General features: G+C 33.7%; 1 protein-coding gene across 3 annotated transcripts in view; it reads right to left on the reverse strand.

The window, feature by feature from the left end:
- NFXL1 (nuclear transcription factor, X-box binding like 1) overlaps positions 1 to 26,772 on the reverse strand; it is a 61,682-nt gene that overhangs the window by 5,906 nt on the left and 29,004 nt on the right. For 2 of the 3 annotated variants that reach the window (XM_063108091.1, XM_063108090.1), the window contains 7 exons: positions 26,480 to 26,639; positions 25,549 to 25,640; positions 16,279 to 16,300; positions 15,614 to 15,754; positions 11,919 to 12,085; positions 8,771 to 8,840; positions 1,159 to 1,263 (listed from right to left, as the gene is read on the reverse strand). In XM_063108091.1, coding sequence (XP_062964161.1) covers positions 1,159 to 1,263; positions 8,771 to 8,840; positions 11,919 to 12,085; positions 15,614 to 15,754; positions 16,279 to 16,300; positions 25,549 to 25,640; positions 26,480 to 26,639 — 757 coding nt within the window. Of the gene's footprint in view, positions 1 to 1,158; positions 1,264 to 8,770; positions 8,841 to 11,918; positions 12,086 to 15,613; positions 15,755 to 16,278; positions 16,301 to 25,548; positions 25,641 to 26,479; positions 26,640 to 26,772 lie in introns of those variants that run through there. The other variant, XM_063108092.1, reaches the window with a different exon arrangement.

The following is a 26,772-nucleotide window of genomic DNA, read 5'->3' on the forward strand; positions in this document are numbered from 1 at the left end:
AAAATTTAGCTCAGCAAAGTAGCATGACTAGAGGCAAGGAAATTAGTTATAAAGTTATTGCCAAAGCCCAGGAAAGAGAGGTCCTAAAGTATAATAGGTGGCAAACTGCACTTGGACAAAACATGAGATTTCAGAGAAAACTTAAGATGGATCTCAGATTAAAAGTGGCTGACTAAGTATTGATTTTCATGAAAGGTGGTCAACTTAAATATCTAAAACTTACAGATTCCACTCCCTAAGAGGTTCAGGCCTACAAATTTAAAATTTACTTATCGCAGGAAAATATACCAGGAGCAATGAAAATAAATAAAAAGCAAGGACCTAAAAAAGGATCCTCGATAAATATTTGTTGCCTTGATGAATAAAAGAGTGAATTTAAAGAGAAGAAAAGGAGACTAGCTTTTGAGAATGACCACAGAAATATGAAGAAAAATGTAGTTATAACTATAACTGAGATAGGATAAATCAGTGGTCAAGAAAGAACGAAGTTTCAAAGGAGTCAACATCATCAAAGGGGAAGTCAAGGAAAATGGGAATTGAAAAAATACTATTAGGCTACTATCTCTTTTTCCTTCATAATTTTGTTGAACAGTATGTAGTTTATTTCCACTTGGCCTGTTTTAACCCATTTACTTCTCCATTACCATTATTTTATCTTAAAATTAATTCTTTCCAAGTTTGAATGTAATTTTATTTTTATAAGGCTGTGCATATGAGGTCTTTTTAAGGCAACATTTTCAAAGGACAATATTGATGACCAAAAAAAAGTTTCATAAATAACAGCAACAGAGAGAGAGGTTAATTCCAGAACATTTCTTAATCACTAACATTGTGTTCCTTGTTCAAAGACCTCAAATCTAGAGCACATTGATTCTATCCAAAAAAGGGCATTGTGCTTCATTCCAACATAAAACAGTCCCTCTTCTACTACTGAATTACAGAAAACTAAACTGCCAGAGCTGATTTTTAAAACAAGCATTTACAGAAATAGGCACATTTTAGTAATAATAAAAAGATTCTAAGAAATGATATCTTAAAATTAGAAGGCAAAAAATAAAGCCAAAGAACTACCAAAACATACAGACCAAAAAAACAACGCAACACAAAACAAGAACAACTTACATAGAAAAGTATTTTTCAATACCTTAAAATATTTACCTTTTTTATTCTTTTACAAGGACATCTAAGTTTTACCTTCTGGTTGCAATTAAAAGGACATTCACCAGGATGACACATCTCTTTACATCTATGACCACAAGGAAGCTAAAATAAAACCAAAATAATTGCAATCACATTCTCATCATCCTCCACCTCCCCCCACACCCCAGTAACTATTTTAAGAAAGAGTCCATCACATGTAGGGTCAATCAATCCTGGCTATGGGCTAATTTTTCAACTTTTTTCTTTTAGACATAAATTACTTTAATTACACAGACATTTTAAATATTCTCCCCAGCTCCACTCCAAGAGTATAACTTACAGCTAACCTTGTAGCTATGTATGGCCATGTGACTAAGTTTTGGCCTATGGAACATAAGCAAGTGTAAGTGATTTGTGCCTTAAAGCATTTAAGACTGTATTTCTATACACTTCCCCGTGTGGTAGAAATGATGAAATCTGGAGCGATGATGAAAACCATGTGTTAAAGAGAGCAGAACTGCCCATCTAATGTGGATCCCTGGATGAATACATGGAGCACAGTAACACACCTCCTTTCCCTGTACTGTCATGTGAGAAAGAAAACTTCCTTGTCCTTAAGCCACTGTATTGTTACAACTGCTTAGCCTTTTACTCTAAAACATTTATCCTTGCCACTACATACATATTAAAACACATTATTTAGGTAGCCAGAACAACTCAGTAATTGCCATGATGTCTATGTGCTCCTTGTCTATCTTCCTATCCCAGTCAAGTCAAGCTTTCAAATAAAATGCTCTCTCCACTGCCTATTCAAAGCTTATCCACACTTCAAGACATGGCTTAAATCACCGTAAAGGCCTGATATGAGTTTGCCTACATCTAAATAAATAATAGTAGCTATGTAAGTTTTGTAATAAATTAAGTAGTTATGTAAATCTACTTCTAAACTGTTGTGACATTACTTAGTGAATGTAAATAAAATATACTATTTTTAGGAGTTAAATACCAAAGTCAGACTACTTGAAACTGAATCCCAAATTCTTTGTTTACTAACTATGGGACCTTAGGCAAGTCACCTGACTTTTCTGTCCCCCACATGTAAACCTGTGAGAAGTAATAGTACTTTATAAAGCTGTTGTGAAGATTAAATGTGTTCAATATATTTAGCTATCAGAATAAAATTTATAGTAATAAGTTAGTTGAGGACAATCGTCTTATATTTCTTTGTGTCTCTCATCCTTTAATCCCTAACAATTATACATTACAAACAGTCAGCACCTCAATAAACATTTAAATTCTCCAATTTCTGATCTCTCTGATTCATCAGACTGATCTTTCAAACTACTGACTCCATCAACTTTAAGAAATTCAGAGTCCTTTTCCATTGTCTTTTGTTTCGCTAGTGTGCAACTAGGTTTGTTCTTTAATATTTAGCTGAGGCATTCATTCAAACTAAAACTAAATTTGGATCACTCACACTGTGCATTTCCACTACTTATACCATAGGGCAGAGTACTGCTAGAACGAATTCTACACAAGGCATTCCCGGACATTTTGGTTTTGTTTTTCCCTACAGATAACACTAGGCTCTGAACACTGCTTAACAAGCTCAATAGTTATTCATTATCAAACACTTGCTACACAGTGGTTGTTTCAAGCCTTCATATTCCTTAACTTGACTCTCACCTTCATTCCTGTCAGTTTAGTATGACTTCATAAAGAAGACAAACATTTCTCATTAGCTCATTATCTATTCTCTCTTCCCCTCAAAATGTGTCTCTATATCCTCTGTTCTTTCCTTAATCTCTGAGGTAATTACATCAGTCATCTTCTCTAAAAGTAACTAACCACACTACTTGAACTTTAAATCAATGATTCTAAAGGGGAAAGAGAATAGGGAAGCATATCAGAATCAATAAATGAAAATCTTTTTGAAATGACATAAAATCATGTCTATAATGTTGTCTTTGACTGGTCAGTGTTCTATTACTCCAATGGGTTGGAGGTTGATGAAAGGTTAAAAATCATTGGTCTTGACGTTATACCATTCTGCCTCCAAAAAGACATCACAGTCTTCACAATTTCACTGACATTTTGACAGTCTCTCTTTTCCATGGCTGGGTCTTCTGCCTTCAACATATATTATCTCTTTTCTCTAAATCCTTCATTTGACCCTGCCACCTCATCTAACTACTACTCCATGAATCTCCTTGTCTTTCCACATGCAGTACAGGTAGAAGTTGTAGAAGACATTAATTGGGATGGTGCATGGTTCACCACAATTCCCCCAGGAGCCACAGCCATGGCTATGCTTGCTACCTGTTCCAGCTCCCTGTCTGTGGCTGCCTGCACCAAGAGGAGCACCTAGACTCAAGATGAGCCGATCAGATTTTCTCTCCTGGGAATCTGAAAACTTGAAAGGTAGAGATGGTGGCTTGAAAAGGCATGTCATTACAAAGCCCCCTGATTTTCTGATACCAAGCCCCGTGGGGCTGCACAGATCCTACCCTTCCCAAAGCTTGGCTGTATGGCATTTCCTTCAGAATCTGTGAACTGTTCTCTAATATCCTCCAAATACAAGGGGTCTTCAAAAAGCTCATGGAAAGATTCAAATTATCTTTTAATTCCATTTTTCCATGAACTTTTTGGAGTACTTGCATATATCTTCTTTTTGCCATAAGTTAGCCACAACTGATTTTGCAGCTTGCAACTAGAAGAACTGAAATATGTCCTGAAGCACACTGTGCTGGTATCCAACATATGTCCCACAGGTAAAAGTAACATCACTAATCCTGAAAGGTATTCAAATTCACTAGTAATCAGGGAAATGTAAATTAAAAACATAACAAGATGTAAAAAGATAGGTAAAATTTTTTTTTAAATGCCAAGTGTTGACAAGGATGTGAAACAATAGGAATTTTCATAGACTGCAAGTTGGGAAACTTTCTAATAATTTTTTTTTTTTTGATTGTACGTATCTGTGGGATACAGAGTTGAACAGCAATGCTCATATGCCATATGTGATGCTCACATCAAAATAATTATTATATTCGGTAATATACACTATCACTGCTATTCGTCACCCTTTACCCATTTTCCCCCACCCCTTCCTACTTCCAGCAACCTCAGTTCTAGAAGTTTTTTGAAAGTTCAATGTATTATTATTGTGAATGTTGTATCTTTCTTTCTTTTATTTATATGTTTATTATTTTATTTCCCACTTATGAGTGAAAACATACGGTATTTCTTTCTGTGCCTGGCTTATTTCACTTAATATAATTTTCTCTAAGTTCATCCATATTGCCACAAATGGCAATATTTCATTCTTTTTTATAGCTGAGTAATATTCCATTGTGTATTTTTCTTACCACATTTTTCTTACCCAGCTGTCCAACAAAGGACATTTAGGTTGGTTCCAACTCTTGACTACTGCAATAAACATGGGGGCGCAGGTATCTCTTTGACATGATGCTTTCCATTCCCTTGGGTATATACCCAGCAGTGGAATTGCTGGATCATATGGCGGTTCTATCTGAAGTTGTTTAAGGAATCTCCATACCATTTTCCATAATGGCTACACCAATTTACAGTCTAATAATTTTCCATAATTGGAAAATTTACTAATTATAAATTGGTACAACCATGTTGGAAATCAAACTGACATTATTTGTTAAAGGTGAAATTATACATTCCCTACGATCAAGCAATTGCACTACTACATGCTTATAAAAATCTGTACACACATACACCAGGATGTACAAGCAAGAATGTTCACAGCAGTATTTTTGATAACAATCTGAAGTGGAAAGAATCCAAATGTCTACCCACAGTAAAACAAATAAACTACGGTGTATTCATATGATGGAATAAATGGACTACAGTTACATGAAATAAAAATGACAAATATATATAAGAACACACAGGACAGAGAGAGGGAACTGCAGTCAGACAGGTACCTGAATAGACTTCTGAGATGACAACAAAACTTTATTTTTGATCTGGGTGAAGTTATGTAGTATTCACCTTTTAACTACTTCTTAAACTATACATACATGTGTTATGTACTTTTCAGTATAAATTCATTGTTTAAAATAATCAAATCACATGACCATGTCCCTGTTAGATGCACAAATTATGTGTTATCTCAAAAGCCAGGTTACATTCTGAAAGAACTGAAAAGTAGTTACAAAGAAAGCTGATTAAAATGAGTAATATATAATGACTCTATCTTCATTACAGATTTCACAGCAAAAACTAGAGGTTTTTCTAAAACATCCAATCCTGGTTTTCATTCAAAAATGAGATGTCCTCCCCTTTCAAAGTGGGATGGGTGTCTTCTACTTTATTCAGCCCTAAACAACCTTCTGCTATCACTTCAGTAAGTCATAGCAAATGGTTTACCATAATCAATACTACTGTCTAAATCAAAATATTCCACTTTAATCCCAATAATAAGAAAAGCTTTCTTTCAAAAGAATTAAGAGAAGCTTGCAAAACAGTATTCTTTGTGGATAAATACCCATACCAGCATTAGCATAGCTAGCACATATACAGCATTTACCATGTACTAGGACCTTTACATATTATTACCTCATTTAATTTAATAGGACTCTGAAGTGGGTATTATTATTGCCCCATTTTATATATGAACAATCTGAGTTACAGAAAGGTAAATAATTTGCCCAAGTAAAAAGTAGAAAAGTTTATGTGGGAATAACACTAGATTCAGAAATAATTTATAAAAGTAGAAGTATCGCATGATCTCCCTTATACATGGACTCTATAAAAAGCTGAACTCATAGAAGTAGAGAGTAGAATGGTATCTACCAGGGTGCAGGGAGGAGAGGAGGGAGGTTGGGGAAATATTGGTCAAAGGATACAAAATTTCAGTTAGATAGAAGGAATAAGCAAGAAATCTATTGTATAACACAGTGCTACAGTTAATAACAATGTATTGTATTCCTGAAAACTGCTGAGAGTAGATTTTAAGTGTTCTCACTACAAAAAATAAGTATGTGAGGTAATGCTCATATTAGCTCCATTTAGTCATTCCACAATTATACATATTTCGAAATATGCTGTACAAGAGTATACAATTTGTCAATTAAAAAATTAAAAATTAAAAAAATAAAATAATTTCAGCCCTGTACCATATTAAAAAATATAAATAAACAAAACTTCTATTTGGTTCCTCTTTATATCTCTTAAAAAAGAAAAGTAGGATATGTATATGGGGCATAGTTGAAAGGTGCAGTTATGGCATCTTTATATTTTCATTTAGTTAAATTCAAACCTAATTAACACAGTCCAGAAGACACATGAAGTGTATATTAAAGTAGCAGTGGAGCTGGACGGATATGTTTATGCCATTCCCACAATTCATTTTTTCATTCACATTCAATAAACATTTACCAACAGCCTAATGTGTACAATCAGGGAACTCGACACTGGATACAAAGACAAATATGACATAATCCCTGCCCACAACAACTCTACTATAGGAGAAAATAAATAAGAATTTGTCAGTATATCAGAATTTATCAAAATCCTATACCTTAACTGTGGGAACAAGATACCTACTCCAGATTCAAAGTGACATACTTCTTGGTTGATCCTAATTACGATTTGATTCTGTAGCTCAGGGGTTCTCAAAGTATGCTCACAAACAAACATTATCACCATTACTTAAGAGCTTATTAAAAATGAAAATCTGGGGCCCAACTTCAGGCCTACAAAATCAGAAACTCCAGGGTGGAGCCCAATGGTCTGTGTTTTAGCAAGCCCATGAAGTGATTCTGATGCATACTAAAGTTTGAGAATTGCTGCTGTAGCATCACCAATGTCAAGAGGACATAAACCAAAATAAGTTCTACTAAAGACACTGAAATTCACCTGTCCACACCTAGATTCCAAACTATATTTCAAACTATAACTACCATTTGCACTGCTCCAAACCTATGAACATATTTTTCAAGAAAGCACAAGGAAATCCTAGCAATACAGGGAATCCAGAATGAATATAAAATCCAAAATCATGAAAACGGATAGCAATTTTTTAAATAAACAGTACCCACTCATCTAGTCCTATCAAATGTCATAACAGCATCACAATTTAATCACAGCAAGCTGGCCAGTTAGCTCAGTTGGTTAGAGCATGGTGCTATTAACCAAGGTCCAGTTTTCAATCCTATACTGGCCTGCCATCAAAAACAAACAAACAAACAAACAAACAAAAAACTTAATCATAGTTAAAACAATGCTAAACTGCAAATCAGCAACCCCTGAATTAAGTTATCATATTTCTAACTATAAAACCATACCAAGTTACTGAGTCAGATTAAATAAAATATTCTCAAATGTTTATTACCTGGAATCTGAATTGGAATGGAAGAAAACTTACTTTAACAAGGGAAAATTCAAGATTTGAAGAATTCAAAAAATTAAATTTGAAATATCCCATGCCCCTAGTTTCATTTATATAACAAAGACAGGATTATTTAAATAATCATTTATTGCTTCAAATGGTCTTTTTATGATCTTACATAAATTGTAAAACTCTCGGGTTCAATTCCTAACAGTTCTTAAAATAAACAGAAGTCCATAAAAACTGGTCAAAAGCTTTAAAAAGGAAATATTAACAAAAAGGCATATAAAGCATTGCTTCTTGCTTTATATTCAATCAAAGACTGCTACTGTATTTACAACTTAGCTGTCATCTCTGACTATAAATAGGATGAGAAACACTCATAAAAACAAAGAATTTAAAGATAAGAGGTACTATTTAGTACATCTGTAAGTCTAAAGGATTCCTCTTTAAATGTCTACTCAAATCAAATAATTGTCACTGTCCCACTCTGAACAACAAAAAAAGAAGCACCTTCCCGTTCCAATTAGCCAAATGTAGATGGACTACTTTGGTTTCTCAAATTATTCCCAGGATAAATCACTAGTAAATTTTTACCTTTTTACCCTGAACAATTTTTTCAAAACACTTTTGATGCAATACTTAAGCATCCGAATCTTTATAAACACAACTTTATATATGAATACTTTATACTAATTTAATTAACTTTAAAGATTAATTATCTGAATGACACCAGCACTAAAGGCCATAATGAAAATATACAGAGGTATCTTCTAAGATACTATCTTTAAAATGCTGTGGATGTGAATGTCTATCTTCCTACACTATGCCACTACCACAGATGCATACACAAGCACGCACACATACACACACACACACCTAATTTTTAAAATAACCTACTATGGAATTTACTGTCTAACAGCCTACACAGTTCTTATTTATATTTTAAGTCTGAATCACATTTTGGAGGGTAATCACTAGGTCAATAGTATTTAAGCTATCTTTACAATTGCTTTCTTAAAGAAAAAATCTTCAAAGGGTCTTTCCTAGTCCTAATATCCCCAAATTTCATAAATAGATGTGCATCTACCGTAACTATGTGTTACATTTTTATAGACATCAATCATATTTTCTTTTAACACACACATTTCTAGTGGGTCCAGAAAAGACCTGAAATAAGACAACCAAACAAGGAAAAAAAAAAAAAAATCCAAGAGAAACTATACCCAAGGAACAAAACTTAAAAGGTCCTATATTAAAGCTTACCTCTTTAGGGCACTGATTTTTGCAACAACTGAGGAGGTTCTTTTCATTTACATCAGCTGTAGTTATTTTTCTAAAAGTAGGAGAGAAAGTTTTGATGACATTCAGATTTTTCTAAAAATAATTCACAATTTTAAACATGTCCATAAGATTATCTTATTTCTTATTTCTTTACCTGTAACAATTATCTCCAAATTACTTTACTGTTCTGATAACAAACCATCCAGTCCTTTATCTACTACCAACAAGTCAAATACCAAAAGGATAATCACTGTTAAGATGGAAGTATAAAATGCACACAAAATAACATCTGTGCCTGGGCTCTTTTTAATAGTTCCAGCTACTATCTTTCCTCATAGATCATTATAATTCATATTCTTAATGCATCCACATAAAAAAATTAAAACTAGTGATTTAATATGTTACTTCAAATTGAGGAATTTAGGCAATTCAGTGAGGAGTGCAGTAAGCTTATTTAAAAAGCTTGGTTGTTTGGGGGTTAGCTATCTATTGATGTTAGAAATTAATTCATTGTAGATCTGATCATTTTAGACCTGTCCGTGCTTTTATATCCGACTCAGAGATTAATTCAGAAAAAAGTCACAGACACAAAGGAATAAACCTACTTTCTAATGGATAATTGAACAGAATCCAATAGACACTGCATGTGTCAGTAATTAGTGACAATCTAAAACTTCCTATCTATGTGTCTCACTTTTCTCTTAACCATTACTTTTCTTCTCCTTTCCTATATCCTTTCTTTTCTTGCTTTTCCTATTCTTCTTAACCAGACTAACTGCCAAAACATATGTTTAGCCCCACTAATGTTAATAAAACTGTTATCTTAAATATATATTAAATTAACTATAAACGTAGTCTAAAGTAGGATTTCAATTTTCTTGGCAAAGTTTCACTTAATACCACAAAGCTTTTATGCTGGCTCTATTAAAAATTGTTGCATATTTTTAATTCTTGCAAGTAGGGTATTCACTTCTGAACTTAAAAGTTAATATCATTTTATTCTTGTTACTCTATGATTAGAAATAAACTAACTTTTCAATGCCTGTATCTTTCACATCCAATTTCTATAGAATTTACACAGCAGAGAGTCTGAAAGGAAAAGATGACTCAAAATAATTCACTGAATTGAAAGTAAATGAAATTTTACTTTCATGTTTAACAAACACGAGGGTACTTCAAAAAGTTCATGGAAAAATAGAACTGAAAGATAATACGAATCTTTCCATCAACTTTTTGAAGTACCCTCATACTGAGAATAAAGAATTCTATATAAAAACATACACTTTAACATGCATTTAAGAAAAGAAAAGAATTTCTGGAGTCCTAAGGTAATGGAAGCCACCTCAATCCAAATTATACACACATTCCCCCAAAAAACCATACATCTCATTAATGACAAAGAAAATAAATCCTATGACCCCAGCATTAACTAGGAGATAACTAGGGGTTTCTACAAACCCCAAATTACCCATAGTAGAAAAATAAATACCACTTCCTAGTAGAGCTATTTTTCAAACTCCCAATGCAAGTCTTTTCAGAGAGCTAGAGGAGTTCTGGAAAACTGAACAGAAAAGAGGAGACAGCTAAAATCACACCAGAAAAAGAAAGTACACCGAAGTGTAAAAATATTTTTTAAAAAAATCCTGGTAGATGAGTGCACTAAATAAAGGGAATGAACTTTAAAAAGTGCACACAATTCAAGTAAGAAATCTTGGAAAGACAACACTCTAGGATGAAGAAGACAAAAAGGGAAAGCACCTTTTGGAAAGCTAGCAAAAGAAAGGAAATTTAGGATCCTGCAAGATCAAAGAAAACCAAAGCAAAAGAAAGACGCATAACCCCTCTTCCCAACACCACTCTAAAAAGCCAACCATTAAAAAAATTATATTTTGCTACAGTGACAGAAGAGAGCGATCATCTAGAAATCTTATAAACAATGCAAAACCTCTAGCTCTGTCCACAAAAATAAAGAGACATAATGGATACCTAGAAAAAACTACTACAGAAAATAGAAAATGATTTCAGCTGAGGAAAATCCGTTCCTATTCCCCACCCAAAATGAATTACAAAGAAGATGAAAACTGGAATACAAATATTCTAAACTGAGTTAAATATCATCAAAGAAGCATTTAGAGGAAAAGGAGTCAACAAGGCCTCCTTGTAAGACTGGCTCTTGGCTGATACTGGGGAACCTGGACTCTGGGAGGGTTCCTATCATTCCCAGAACTGATAAAAGCAGCTAACTATGCCTAAACTGTTTACACAAACCAATGTTCATGCTGATTGGCTGCTTTCCTTCTGGAAGCCTGGGACTTTGGTACATGCTAGGCAGACTGCATATATGATCTGCTCCCAATAAACACCCTGGGTGCTGAATCTCTAATGAACTTCTCTGGTTGGCAGTATTTTACAAGCATCATCACAACTCAGTGCTGGGAGAATTAAGTACATCCCAAGTGATTCCACTGGGAGAAGACTTTGGAAGCTTGTGCCTGGTTTCTCCAGGACTTCACTCCATGTGCCTTTTCTCTTTGCTGAATGTGCTTTGTATCTGTTTGCTCTAATAACTCATAGCTGTGAGTGTAACTATATGCTGAATCCTGTGAGTTTTCCCAGCAAATTACCAAATGTGAGCATGGTCATGGAAACCTTCAACACGCCACCACCACAAACCATAAAATCAAAACCCAAGAACATAAACGGGGAAGAAAAAAGAAGAAATGAACAAAGGCTGATTGAATTTAAGAAGGAAATCTTTTATGTACAAGTCAAATTTTGACAGAATGAAATTCTAGTTTGACACAATTATTTGAACAATCTGTTATAGGAGATTTTCTCTCATTTTTTTAAAAAAGCAATGATACAATTTTTTTCCAACAAAATCTTACACAAAATTGCCAAATGAAATGTAAGAGAACTAGAATTTCCCTGGTTTAAATCAGAGTACAATATCTAGGAGGCGGAGTATTCTACATTTCTTCCTTCCAGGTCTCTATGGGAAGATCTAGGCCTCTAGAATCTAAGGAACACAACTAAACAACATTCCTTAAAGTATGAAAGGTTCTGAATTATTTTTTTTAAAAATTCAAATAACTTTAGTAAAACAAGAATATTTCTTCAGTCCACTTACCTACATTCAACATATAAGCTTGTGATCTTGCAGTGACATTTTATTCTAAGCATCTGAACACAAGGTGGACATTCTCCAGGGTGACATGGCAAAACACATGGATGAGGACAACCCAGTGGCCGTGATTTAGAGCACCCTTCTTCACAATGAAGGCATTCTGGGCCAGCCTGAAAAACACCAAGGAAATAAACCACCTAAGTACAGAAGTCTAACATTTCTATATATTAAATTTATAAAATTTACACATCTCAGTAAAATAAAGTACTTCTATAGCTCTTAGAAATGCAGTTAATAAAATGGTACATGCTGTCATTCATCTTAAAAATATTCAAAATGAAGAATAGCAAGACTGTCAGTATGACCATTATTCATATAGATTTTTATGCCCATTAGCATCATTAAATCAAACTGCTTCACCTTTAAAATGAACTTTACTACATGAAGTATCCCTACTAAAAATGTAAATTAGCTCCTAAAGAATAGTTAGTGGCAGAAAAAAATATAGAGAGTAAAATACTAACAATTTCCATCCAACAAGCACAATCCTCATTAAACTGAAGAAAACAACACGCTGTTAATACATAAATAAAAATTCCAAAGCACACAACGTTCTGGAGATATTTATGTCATTTTGCCAAAGAGAAACACATATAGAGTGAAAAAGGAGAATGATCAGTAGTTTATTTCTGAATAACGAACTAAAGTGAAATTACGTTTACAAATAAATGTACCTCAATATAACTTAAAAAGGCACCTCTCTCTGCTCTAGTAATTTAATGATGTAACCAGTATTAGAATCTACTAAAGAAGGTTAAAGATTTTTATTGCAGGATACTGTTTATTTTCACATTTCATGCTTAAGATAAAATAGGTCAGGGATCTATTGACAGAGATACTAAGTCTTAAAGATTAAACATTTTTATCATCATTCCTAAATACAGCTATAAGTACAGTAATTATTATCAATGAAATTCTAAGCTATTTTTTGACATTTAGGATTAAAAAGTGTTTCAAAATCATAAAAATGTTCTTCTATAAATAATTTCTTTTTTTTTTTTTTTTTGAAGATGATCGGTAAGGGGATCCGAACCCGCGGCCTTAGTGTTATCAGCACCACACTCTCCCAAGTGAGCCACGGGCCGGCCCTAATTTCTATTCCTTTAGGTTTTAAAAAGTATATTCATTTATTCCACAAATATTTATTCAGCATTTATGTGCGAGGCATTGATACAGGCAGAACAGATGGGACAGATCCCTAGAACTTACATTTAGTGGGGAGGTAAAGAACATAATATAATGTCTTTTTAAGTACTCAAAAGAAAGATAAAGTAGGATAAGAGAGAGTGATGGTAACAAGAAGAAAGACTGATAAAGTGCATGTCTGAAAAGAAATTGAGATAAATGAGGGAGACAGCCACAAGAATGGAGAGTTCCAGAGAAAAGAAATAATAAGCACGAAGGCTCTGAGGTAAGAACAAATGTGGAATGTTCAAGAAACAGCAAGAACAGAAGCAGAAGCAAGCAAGCAATAGAGTGATGAGTAGTCAGATGAGAGGTAGGTAAGGCAGTCAGGAATTAGATCATCATAGAGCCTTACATGCCATCATAAGGCTCTGGATTTTAATCTGAGTGTGACTGACAGGTACCAAACGGCATTGAGTAGGGAGGTAATACCTGTTTTACATTTTTAAAAAGATGAATCTGGTAATATAGCAAAACAAAAGTGGGAACAGAAAGGTTGGTTGGGAAAATATTGCAGAAATATAGATAAGAGGCAATGGTGGCTTAGTGAGCATGTTTAAGGTAGAGGTTATGAGAAATGATCAGATTCAAGATCTAGTTTGAAGATAAACCTAAGAGGATTTTCTATGGGACAAAATAATGAAGGTAAGAAAGAAATCCAGCATGATTCCTGCGTCTTTCATCTGTGCAGCTGGGTAAAAATGGTAATACAGCTTTGAATCTCTGAAATGGGAAAGACTGGGGGAAGGATAGGCAATGAATCACAAAATATGCAACGAGAACCAAAGTTAACACACATAATCTATTTCATTTGCTCTTCCTAGCTATTGGTACACCTGCAATAATCTTTTATTTAAATAATCTAAGTAGAAGAACATACTAAGCTGGGAGTTAAGAGATCAGGGATACTGCTTTCTGATTTGCTACTGTCTTCTTACATGATCATGGACAAATCACTTGACAATATTAAGCTTCAGTTTCCCTATCTGCAAAACAAGCATTACACTGATAATATAAGGCTCCTTCCACTTATGGGGGAAAAAAAAAAAAAAAATCACTGAATCTATGCTTGCTATAATATCTTCCTGGATCACTTCCAATATCAACTATTATCTTCTAGGAAAAACTATCTTAATTAGGAAATACAGCAAGTCTGGCTGTCAAATATCTTATCCAGTTCTCATTAAAAAAGAAAAATAGAAGTTTTAACCCAGGGAGCAATGTAGAGATAATCCACAATAATTCCCTAATCAGTCATAACAGCTTTGAAAATGAGTTTTTTCAGACTCATTTGATGTTCTGAAAATCAACAGGAAGAAAGCCATTAGGCAGATATACTCTAACTAGTTAAAAGGACTTTAAATCATTATCATGATTTGTTAGTTTAATTTTATAATTCCAAATCATTTTCATTTTATCATGAATTTCTACTGAGGATCAAGGTATAGATTGATGAAGAAATTATAAGCAATACATTTACGTGTACAAGAGTACTTCAAAATGTTCAATGAACATTTTGATTTGTATTATCTTTCAATTCTATTTTTCCACAAACTTTTTGAAGTACCTTCATATGTCTGCACATAAACAAGAATGATATTATCAGTACTTATGTTGACATGCATTACAATTACTAAATCAAAGAAAAAAGTCACTAAAAATGCAAGTTAAAATTTTAGTAACATAATTCATATTAGTAATTTAAGCATATATAAATTTAATGTTACTTAATGAAATAGTGAAGGTTAAAATTTCTGGCTTATTTCTCATTAAGATACTTCCTAATATTATTAGGATTCCCTATGAATGAAAGTCTAGAAAAAAACATTATTTTAAAAATAAAGTTTAATATTATTTAAAATTTGATCAGCTACATTTGTTCATCCTTGCAAAATGGCAATTTTTAGAGATATTTGAATAGTTGGTTTCTCATATGCTCATAAAATGGTTTTAGTGAATTACACACACATACACACACACTGCACATCTGTGATGCTCCTTACTTTCCAACAAAAGATTGGGAATTTATTAAAATTGTGAACATCGTCTATCATGTGTCATGTTTGAAAAATAGCTGAGAGCAAATTCTCTAGACTAAACTCAGAGATACGAATGGAAAGAAGTAGAGATGATATTGCTACCTACTATCTAAGAAGATACCTAATTTCTATATCTTTTTTTATAAAATCATACCCTATATATTAACACAGGTATAGTACGTAAAGAGTTCCACATTAAAAGGCACATTATCATGAGCAAACCCAAAGATACAGAGCAGTATACACCAAGCCATTAAAGTCAGTTGTCATAGGAAAGGAAAGGAAGGAGAAGGAGTGAGGGCAAGAAAGAGGAAAAAAAACTAAAGCAAATGGAAAAATATTTATGGTATAATTGTTGAAAAAAATGTTTCAAGAATATTGTAAGCATATATACATTCAACCTAAGGCTATTACCTTGTTTTTGCCAATGCAGGCATCAATTTCAGTTACTTTGTGGCATTCTTTCATACATGTATGATTCTGACAATCTAAGGTTCGTCCACAAACTCTCTTACAAGAGTAGGGTCCTATAGCATGGCACGGTAATGGACTCACCTTAAAAAAAAAAAAAAAAAAAAAAGGTAGCACAACACACACAATACACAGAAAACGTTCTGGACCCATCTTCCCAAAATGACTCTGCCATCATTTGAAAACAAACTTTACAAAGTCTAATATGCTTTCATTAGTAATAATGTTGATTATCAAAATCAAAATAACCTATCAAAAAATTCCAAAAAAACAGATGCCAAGAAGCAAAACTTTCTATCCCTAAAAGGTAAATTCAATATAATGATTCTACAGTGAACGCACATCCACAGGCTAATTCTCAGATAAAAGCACTGTATATTTTTAAAATTAGTAGGCAAGCTCTTGTACTCTTTATACCACTGAAATAACAATACTTTTACTTTGTGGCTTTTTTTTTTTTAACTTTTTTTTTTTAACTTATTTTTTTAATTTTAACTTCTCAATATACATTGTAGTTGATTTTCATAAGCGTTTGTTACTTCTAACATCTCTGGTATAGAAGAGGTACAGCTTATAAGCTTTACTTAAAAATTGTGCCTACAACTCACCTCATGCTTCCCAAGACATTCCCTGCAAGGAAAGAATAAAATAATATCATTATAAATTCTTCAAAAAGGATATCTAAAGCAACGATAGTTTAATAAAACTAGTTTTATTAAGAGAAAAAATAAATATATGGAAATATAAGCAATTATAGTAAGGTTACAGGACACAAAGTTAATATACAAAGGCCAACTGCCCTCTCATATATTAGCAATGAACTATTGGAATACGAAATTAAAAATGCAACACTATATTAGCACACACAAAAAAATTAAATACTTGGGTGTAAACTTAACAAAATAATACACAAGATCTATATGAGATAAACTACTAAAAAATGCTGATGAAGGAAACCGAACATCTAAATAGTGAGATATTCCATGTCCATGAAGGCTCACTATTCTTAAAATGTCACTTTTTCACAATTTGATCTAGATTCAATGCAATTCCAATCAAAATCCCAGCAATTGATTTTGTGGATATCAACAAAGTGATTCTAAAGTCTATACAGAATGACAACAGACCCAAAACAACCAACATGATATTGAAGAACAAAGTTACAGGACTCACTACCCAAATTCAAGACTTGCTGAAGTCCGGGGATCAAGACAGTGTGGTATTGATGAAAGAACAAACAAATAAATTGGTGAAACAGAACAGAGCCCAAAAATAAACCCACACAAACACAATCAATTGATCTTGAAAAAAGAGCAAAGGCAATTGAAAGGAAAAAGGATGTTCTTTTCAACAAATGGTTGGTGCTAAAATGGACATCCATTTGCAAAAATATCTACCACTTGGCAAAAAAATCTAGACAGACCTTAAACCTTTCACAATAGTTAACTCAAAATGGATGACACACCATGTGCAAAATGCAAAACTGTAAAACACAGGATAAGATCTAGGTGACCTTGGGTTTAGTGATGACTTTTTAGACACAACACCAAAAGCATGATCCATGAAAGAAAAATAGATAAGTTGAACTTCATTAAACTAAAAACTTCTGTTCTGTAAACACTGTATTTTTATTTTTATTTTTTTAACAAGGATATGCACATTTATATGTTCAAATAACAAATGCATAAACTGAATAACAGATGAATAACAAAATACTCTGTAGAGAGTAGGGCTTCTAATTTTCACAAAAACTGGAAATGTAAAACATTAAAATTTACATATTTCATTTTATAATCTCTACAGTTATTTGAAATAGCTCCCTAAAGTCTTCCAAAAGCATGAAAATAACAAATTAATTTCAGAGGAAGATAAATGAACCTTACAAAGGCAAATTAATTTCTAAGCAAATCAACAAGTCCACTTAATAAAAAGAAATCAAGAACAGAAATTAAACGTCTAAGTTTAGTAACATAAATTACATTTAAAAAAACCAATAAAACAGAATATAAACACCAGGACACTTCAAAAAGTTCATGGAAAAATGGAATTGAAAGATAATAGAAATCTTTCCATGAACTTTTTTTGTTTGTTTAAATTTTTCCTTTTTTTTTTTAAAGGACCAAGATCACAGAAAATATGTTCCCTGACCACAATAACAGAAGAAAATTTAGAAAACTCACGAATGTGTGGAAATTAAACAACACTCTCCTAAATAAGCAATTGATAAAAAGAAAAATCACAGGGAAATTAGAGAGTACCTTGAGATAAAGATCAAAGCACTACACATCAAAATTTACAGGGCGCAGGGCTCATGCAGTGCTTAGATAAAAGTTTATACTCATAAACACCAATATTAAAAATACAAAAAATCTCAAATAAGTAATGTAAACTTCTACCCTAAGAAAACAGAAAAAGTAGAGCAAACTAAACCAAAAGCAAATATAAGTAGGAAATAACAAAGATTACAACAGAAATATGTGGAATAGGGAATTTAAAAATTTTTTAAAAAATCAACAAAACCAAAAGTTGACTCTTTAAAAAATATCAACAAAATTTTCAAACTTGATGTCTAGACTGACCAAGAAAAGAGAGAAGACCAAAATTACTAAAATCAGAAATAAAGTAGGGGCATTATAACATTGTCATTATGGCTTTTTGTGATGGTAAGATTTAATTTCTTTCTCTTTCTTGTATGCATTTTTGTTCTACCAGTGGGTTTTGTTCTTTCTTGCATATTCGTGGTAGTGATTATCACTTTTCAGATTCCAGATGCAGGATTCCCTTGAGCATTTCTTGTAGGGCTGGTCATGTGGTGCTTAACTCCCACAACTTTTGTTTGTCTGGAAAATGCAAAATTTGCCCCTCATATCTGAAGGATAACCATGCTGGATATATAGTATTCTTTTCTCTTCCACTCCTTTTCTTTTCTCCTCCACTTCTGAAACACCCATGATTCAAACGCTTGTGTATTTAAGGTTGTCTACTAGCTCTCTTAGATTTTCTTCATTTTTTAAAATTCTTTTTTCCTCTTTTATGTCCACCTGGGTCCACCAGATCTTCAAGATCAGAAATTCTTTCATCTGCTTGTTCTAGCCAGCCTCTTAAGTTATCAGTTGTGTCTATTTTGTTGAGTGAATCCTTTAGTTCCATGAGTTCTGGGGCATTCTTTTTTAAGGTATTGATATCTCTGTAAATTTTCTCCTTTGTATTCTTGATTTTTTTTCTTCTTGTTTAATTATGTTGCCTGATTCTTCTCAGTGAGTTTCCTTAAGATTGTTGCTCTGAATCCCTTTTCAGTCATTTCAAAGGTTTCCTGCTCTGCAGGGTCCGGTATTTGAGAATTACTGTATTCCTTTTGTGGTATCATTTTCTTGGGTTTTCGTATTTCTAGTATCTCTACATTGATGTCTGGTCATCTGGGAGGACAGTTGCTTCTTCTATTACTCTGGAGTGAGCTTTGAGGAGAAAGACGTCCTCTTCTTCCAGTCTCTGCTGGTGACTTTCCTTGTGTCAAGGCAGTCAAGTGTCCAGTGGGACACCTGCATGGTAGCTGTAGCTGCTGCTGTGACATGAAGCCTCTTAGTCAGCAGCCATGGCTATGGTGGTGGCTGTGGTGAGCCACTCGTGTGGAGTGGTGTTTTTGGCATGCTTTCTTGCCTGCTTTTGGATGGGGGGGTACTGCCCTCAGCTCCTTGCCTAGAACCCCAGACATGCTGTCTTGCCTCCTTCCGGGCAGAGGGGGCTGCAACCCTCGGCTCCTTGCCTAGGACCCGGGGCATGCTGTCTTGCCTCCTTCCAGGCAGATGGGGCTACAACCCTTGGCTCCTTGCCTAGGATCCTGTGCATACTGTCTTGCCTGCTTCTGGGCAGAGGGGGCTGCAGCCCTCATCTCCTTGCCTAGGACCCCAGGGGTGCTCTGTTGAAGGAGGGAGCTGCAGCCTACAGATCCTTGCATAGGACCCTAGGCATGCTCTCTTGCTCTATGAACACTTTAGAGAATGAAAAGACAGCCACAGACTAGGAGAAAATATTTTGAAAACACACAGCTAGTAATAAAATTTTACCCAAAATATACAAAGAACTCTCAAAACTCAATAATAAGATTGGCTAGCCAGTTAGCTCAGTTGGTTAGAGTACAGTGTTACAACACCAAGGTCAAGGGTTAGGATCCCACCCATACCTGCCAGCTGCCCAATAAAACAAAAATAAAACAAAAAATAATACACACACACACACACAGACACACACACACACACACACAAAACAAAAAAAGGTAAAAAAAGAAAGCAAACAACCCAATTAAAAACTGGGCAAAAGGTCTGAAGAGAAAACAGACACCTCACCAAAAAGACATGCAGACAGCAAATAAGCATATCAAAAGATGCTCAATATCATATGTCATTAGGGAATTGCAAATTAAAATGAGATACTATTACAGAATGGCTAAAATCCAAAACAAAAATAATACCACATGCTGGTGAGGACGTGGAGAAACAAGAACTCTCATTCTTTGCTGGCGAGAATACAAAATGGTACACACATTTTGGTAGACAATTTGGCAGTTTCTTACAAAGCTAAACATGGACTTATATGATTCAGCAATTGCACTCCTAAATATTTACCCAAATAAGGTGAAAAATTATGTCCACACAAAAACCTGCACATAAATGTTTGTGGCAGCTTTACTCTTAATTGCCAAAACTTGGAAGTAACCAAAATGTCCTTTAATACATGAATAGATAAACAAACTGTGTTACATCCACACAATGGAATATTATTCAGTGATAAAAAGATATGAGCTATCAAACTATGAAAAGATATGGAGGAACCTTAAATGCATGCTGCTACAAGAAAGAAGTCAGTCTGAAAATGCTGTATACTGTATGATTCCAACCACATGACGTTTTGGAAAAGGCAAAACTATAGAGACAGTAAGAAGATCAATGGTTGCCAGGGCTGTTTTGGGGAGATGGGGTGTGAATAGGGATGGCACAGGGCATTTTTAGGGCAGTAAAATCTATTCTGTATGAAACTATAATGATGGACACATGACACTATCTATTTGTCAAAACCCATAGAACCAACAACACAAAAGTAAACCGTAATGTGATGTATGGATTTTAGTTAATAATAATGTATCAATACTGGTTCCTCAATTGCAAAAAATGTACAACACTAATGCAAGATGGTAATAGGGAAAACTGAGTGTGGCAGAGGGAGCATACAGGAACTTTCTGTACTTAACGTGCAATTTTTCTGTAAACCTAAAAATGTTCTAAAAAAATAGTCTATTTAAAAAAATAAATACATCATTTCCCTTTCCAGGGACTGGTTTAGAAATGATCCTGTGGATCTTATTCTGGCCAATGAAACGTAAATGGAATTCTGCTATAAGGCTTCTGGGAAAAGTTTCCTCACTCTTTAAAAAAAAAAAAAGATGAAGATGATGACAGAAGACACAGACAGTTTCCATTTCTTCCTTTGGAAACAGTCATGTCTGGATGGGAAGTTATCAGAAAGGCGAATATCCTGAGGGCAAAGATGACACACTAAGGACAACAAAATTCTGGAAGGACAGAATCTGAGATCTCGATGAGGTATCAGCAAATTAACCAGATTAACCAGCCATGGAGCTGCTCTACTTCCAGTCTAATTGTATGAGGCATAAATGTTATTATGCTGCTTTTCATTTAGATTTTTTGTTACTTGAAACCAAAGGCACCCTAAATGATATAGCACATATATTTCGGAATTCTTTTACCACATAGCCCAAATATCATTAAAAGTAATAATTTTTAAAAAGGCAATAAGGGACAAGAAGGCAGAGACATTCTATTCTAAAAAAGAAATTATATTACCTGGATAGTTCTTGTGAGAAGTAATATTTTTCAATGTATACTTTATAATAACAATTTTGCTATATATGCCACTGAAAAATCGTATTTTAGAGATAGAAGGGTCTTTATATGTGTTTTTTTCCTTTTTCAAATTGTGATAAAATTCACACACCACAAAATTTACACTTTTAAAAAGTACAATTCAGTGATTTTTAGTATATTCACAAAGTTGTGTAATCATCACCATTACCTAATTCTAAAATATTTTTACAACCCCAAAGAGAAACCCCTATAACCAGTAGAAGTTACTCCCCTAGACTGCTTAGCCCCACCTCTGGAAAACACTATACTCTGTCTCTATGGTTTCCTACTCTAGACATTTCATATAAATGGAGTCAAACATTATGTGGACTTTTGTGTTTGGTGTCTTTCACTTAGCATAATTTTTTCAAGTTTCATCTATAGCATGTATCAGTAATCCATGCATTTTTATGGCTGAATAATATTCCATTGTATGGATATACCACATTTTGTTTATTCATTCATCAGTTGATAGACACTGAGTTGTTTCTACTTTTTGGCTATTAATAATGTCGATATGAATATACATGTACAAGTTTCTTATGAACATATTTTCAATTCTCTTGGGTATATACCCTAAGACTAAAATTGCTGGCTCATATGATAACTCTATGTTTAGTTTCTTAAAGGACTGTCAAACTGTTTTCTAAGTGGTTGTACCATTTTATAGTCCCAACAGCAATGTGCAATGGTTCCAACTTCTCCATATTCTTGCCAACACTTAATGTGCACCTTTTTAATTTAAACTTCCTAGGGGGTATGAAATGGTATCTCACTGTGTTTTTCATTTGCATTTCCCTAATAACTAATAATACTGAGCATCTTTTCACATGTACTCATTGGACATTTGTAGAACTCTGAAGAAATGTCTACATAAAGCCTTTGTCCATTTTTTAATTTGACTGTCTTTTTGTTTCTGAGTTGTAGGAATTATTTATATATTCTGGATAATACACCCTTACAAGATATATAATTTATAAAAATTTCCTCCCATTCTATGGGTTATCTTCTCAATTTCTTGATAGTGTCCTTGAAGCATAATTTCTTGATAATACCCTTTGACTTAATTTTCATGGCATCCAATTTTTCTTTTCTTGTTTATGTTTCAGGTGTCACATCTAAGAAACCACTGCCTAATCCAAGGGCACAAAGATTTATACCTATGTTATCTCCTAAGAGATTAATAATTTTTGCTCCTACATATAGGTCTTTGATCCATTTGAGTTTATTTTGTATATGATATTAGGTAGGAGTCCAATTTCATTTTTTTACATGTGATTATCCAGCTGTACCAGCACTATTTTTTTTTTTTTTTAATTCTTTCCCCAATGAATTGTCTTGACACTCTTGTCAAATGTCAATTAACATAAATGTACAGATTTATTTCTGGACTCTCAATTCTATTCTCTTGATCTATATGTCTATATGTATGCCAGTATCAGAGTCTTTGGTCCTCTTTAATTTCTTTCAACAATGTCTTATAGTTTTCAATGTACAAATCTTGCATTTCTTTTATTAAATGTTAAAATAGAATGTTTATTCTTTTGATGTTATTGTTAGTGGGACTGTTTTCTTAATTTCATTTTCAGATTGTTCATTGCTAGTGTACAGAAATACTGATTTTTGTATATTGATTATGTTTCCTACAATCTTACTGAACTCATTAAATAACTCTATTAGCTTGTTTGAGGACTCCTTAAGATTTTCCATATATAAGATCATGTCATCTGAAAATACAAATAGTTTTACTTCTTTATTCCAAATCACAATGCATTTTTTATTTCTTCTTCTAGCCTTCTTCTCTGGCTAGAACTTCTAGTACAATGTTGAATAGAAGTGGCAGGAGACATCCTAGTCTCGTTCCCAATCTCAGAGAGAAAACTCAATTTTTCACCACTAAGTATAATGTTAACTGTGGATTTTTCCTAGATGCCCATTATCAGGTTGAGGAAGTTCTCTTTTAAGTGTGTTGAGTGTTTTTATCAAGTAAGTGTGTCAGATTTTGTCAAATATTTTTCTGCATCTATCATGTTGAATCAACCTTGTATATTGGAATGAATCCCACTTGGTCATTGTGTATAATGCTATTTACATGTTGCTGGATTCCATTTGTAAGTATTTTGTTGACAATTTTTGCATCTGTTTCATATGAGATATTGGTCTGTAGTTTTCTTGTCTTGTGATGTCTTTCTCTGGTTTTAGTAATAGGGAAATAATAGCCTCACTGAATGAGTCAGGAAGAGTCCCTCCTTAAGTGAAGGACTGGTGTTAGTCCTTCTTTAAACATTTGTGGAATTCACCAGTGAAGCCATCTAGTCCTGGGCTTTTCTTTGTGGTAAATTTTTTATTACTAATTCAATCTTTGTACTAGGTATAGACTTATTCAGATTTTCCATTTCTTCTTGAGTCACTTTCAGCTGTTTGCTACTAAGAATTTTCCATGCAAACAGTAACCAAAAGACAGTTGGAGTGGTTGTATTAATATCAGACAAAATAGACTTTAAGACAATAATTGTTATTATATACAAAGCACATTTTTAAATGATAGGGACCTTGGAAAAGTCTCCCTTTCTGATATTTTTATAGATATTCTGAACCTCATATTTTACAAACAAACTGAGAAGGTATATGACTTATTCATGGTAGAAGTTAGTGGGAAGCAAAACACTGAACTCAAGAGTCCTTACTGAAATGATAATCTATTTTAATAAATACACACACACAAAACTTCTAGTAGCATATTCTAGTCACATATGAAGGAAAGACTGTTTCAAATTTAATTCCATTTTTAAAACCTCTAATAAACATCACTTAGTAATTCCAGGCAGTTTGTCTACTGTCAGAAAATATTTAATCCAATCTAAGATTTCAAGAAAATTAATTGAATTAAATAAGATAGACATGTATGTTAAATAATCTTACTATAAGATAGGTTAAGGAATTCAAAGGTAATTAACTTCTGCATATATGAGAATATTTTGGTGTCTATAAATTATAAGATCAATGTATCTTCCATATCTCTCAAAGGAAAATTTTAGGCCACTAATACCTAAAACCTAGAAAGAGATATTATAAACAACTTGGTTCCTCATGATCACACCATAAGTCCTTAGTAAAATAACAGTCTCAAATAACTGAATACCTACATGAAGAACCTTTGTGCTAACTATACGGCCCACCTCCACTAAATCTTCAAACTAAAATCAACCTGTTCATGAAATAGCTCCCAACAATACTTTGCCTCACGGCTTGACTGCACAACCAATATATTAAAAAAATAGGCTATTTTAACTGGGAGGAAAGTTGTGGAATTAAAAAATAGGGGTGAAAGCTTTTAGAAGTAAAGAAAACAAAAATCCTCTCTTTAAGAGACCAGTACACAGACATACCAATGTTTGATTTGGAAACTTCGTTGCAGACAACAGCCTCTTTTCTAATTTTATGTTGCTTCCAAGCATTCTGTGCTTCTTTTTCCACTATATTCCATAATCTTTGCTGAAAGTACAAAACATTCCAGGATTCTCTATTACCCCTAGGTTCAACCCCCTTCAGCTTAGTACCAGTCTTTCCTCGGCCCATCCAGGAAACCACTTCCTTTCATTTCCAATGTTTCCTTCAAACACTCTCCTTCGAGTCATATCTAAAACCTGGCTTTCTTCTGTTTTCAGGGAGCTTACATGCTAGCATGGGAATCATCAGGGAAACTAACAAATGATGAAAATGATCTCTTGGACATGTTTTTCTAACTGTAAGCACAAGTTGCTATGGAAAGCTGAAAAGGTAAACAGCATAACAAATATATTTCAAAAAAAAAATGAAGCTGATGACAGAGAGACTAGTTTATAGCCCAGTCCTGAAATAATGATGGACTCAACTAAGAAATAGGGGAGAGGTTGACTTAAGATACACTCTGGACTACGTCAAAAGATTTTTTTCTTAAGTTAAAATTCAATTACTTACATAGGAATAGGAACTTGACATGGAGGACAAGGTAATGTAGTCTGAATAAATGTCGGCTCAGAAGGCTGTTCCCAAGGGCCTGTAGGCTGGTGCTACAAGTAAAATACACAACAACTGAAAGTCAGAGAAATTAAATCATATGGCCATTTTAGGAATCTAACAAAGCAGTTCCATGTATCCTCCACTAAAGCAGGTAAAAATTTTTTCAAGTAACCAACAAATTGTGCTGACTAAAATATTTTATTCTATCTGTACTACAGCAAATTTTCCCCTCTACCCACAGTTCATATTAAAAATTGAGGCAGGCTCGGTTTTTTAATTGTAGAACAAAGCAGTGTAGCCTCCTTCACCTCTCATAAACCAAAGAGAGAATGAAAAACAGAACTGTAAAACTGCAATACCCACAGCTGAATGTAATCTCCATTATTTTGTTCACTGTTGTTCTCCAGCACCTAGAATGCTTAACATATATACTATGGGCTCAGTAAATATTCACGAACAAGTGCATGAATTTTTTTTTTTTGGCAGTTGGCCAGTGCAAGGATTCAAACCCATGACCTTAGTGTTATTAACACCCCACTCTAACTAACTGAGCTACTGGCCAGCCCTATAAATGAATATTTAAGGAAACCAGGCAATATCCATAACCCTAAACCACAATATATAAAGGAGTATTGCAAAATTCACCTATATCATGATTATAACATGACTATCACACTATATTTGCAAACATTTATTGGTTTCTCTCCTTTTCTGTACCGTAAGCTTCTTAAGACAAAAGACCAAGTCTTATTTACCTTGTACCCCAGCTCTGACCACAGTGCTTCATACCCAATAAGTGCTTAATCATTGCTTATTAAATGGCTAAATAAAATCCAGAAAATATGACCCATAGCAATGCACTATCTCTTTAATAATATTGTTCCCTTACCCTGCCAGTCTGTTTTATTAATGCTTGATCATGACACGGAGCAGGACACAAGTGACCACATTTCTCCAAAACTTTCTGGCAAGGTTGATGACATGGTGGACAACAGCCAAAGTGACAGCGATGTTTTTCTTGACTTGCATGATGACAAGTTGGTGGTCGACTAGATCATAAGGTACAATTTTTTAAAATTACTTTCAATCATGGAACAATTTACATCTAAAGTATAATTGTTTATGTATATGTCATCTGATTCCATACAGAATGAACATACTGTGAATCTTAATATTTTAAAA

The sequence above is a fragment of the Cynocephalus volans genome, chromosome 9, assembly GCF_027409185.1.
Source record: "Cynocephalus volans isolate mCynVol1 chromosome 9, mCynVol1.pri, whole genome shotgun sequence".
Lineage (NCBI taxonomy): Eukaryota > Metazoa > Chordata > Mammalia > Dermoptera > Cynocephalidae > Cynocephalus > Cynocephalus volans.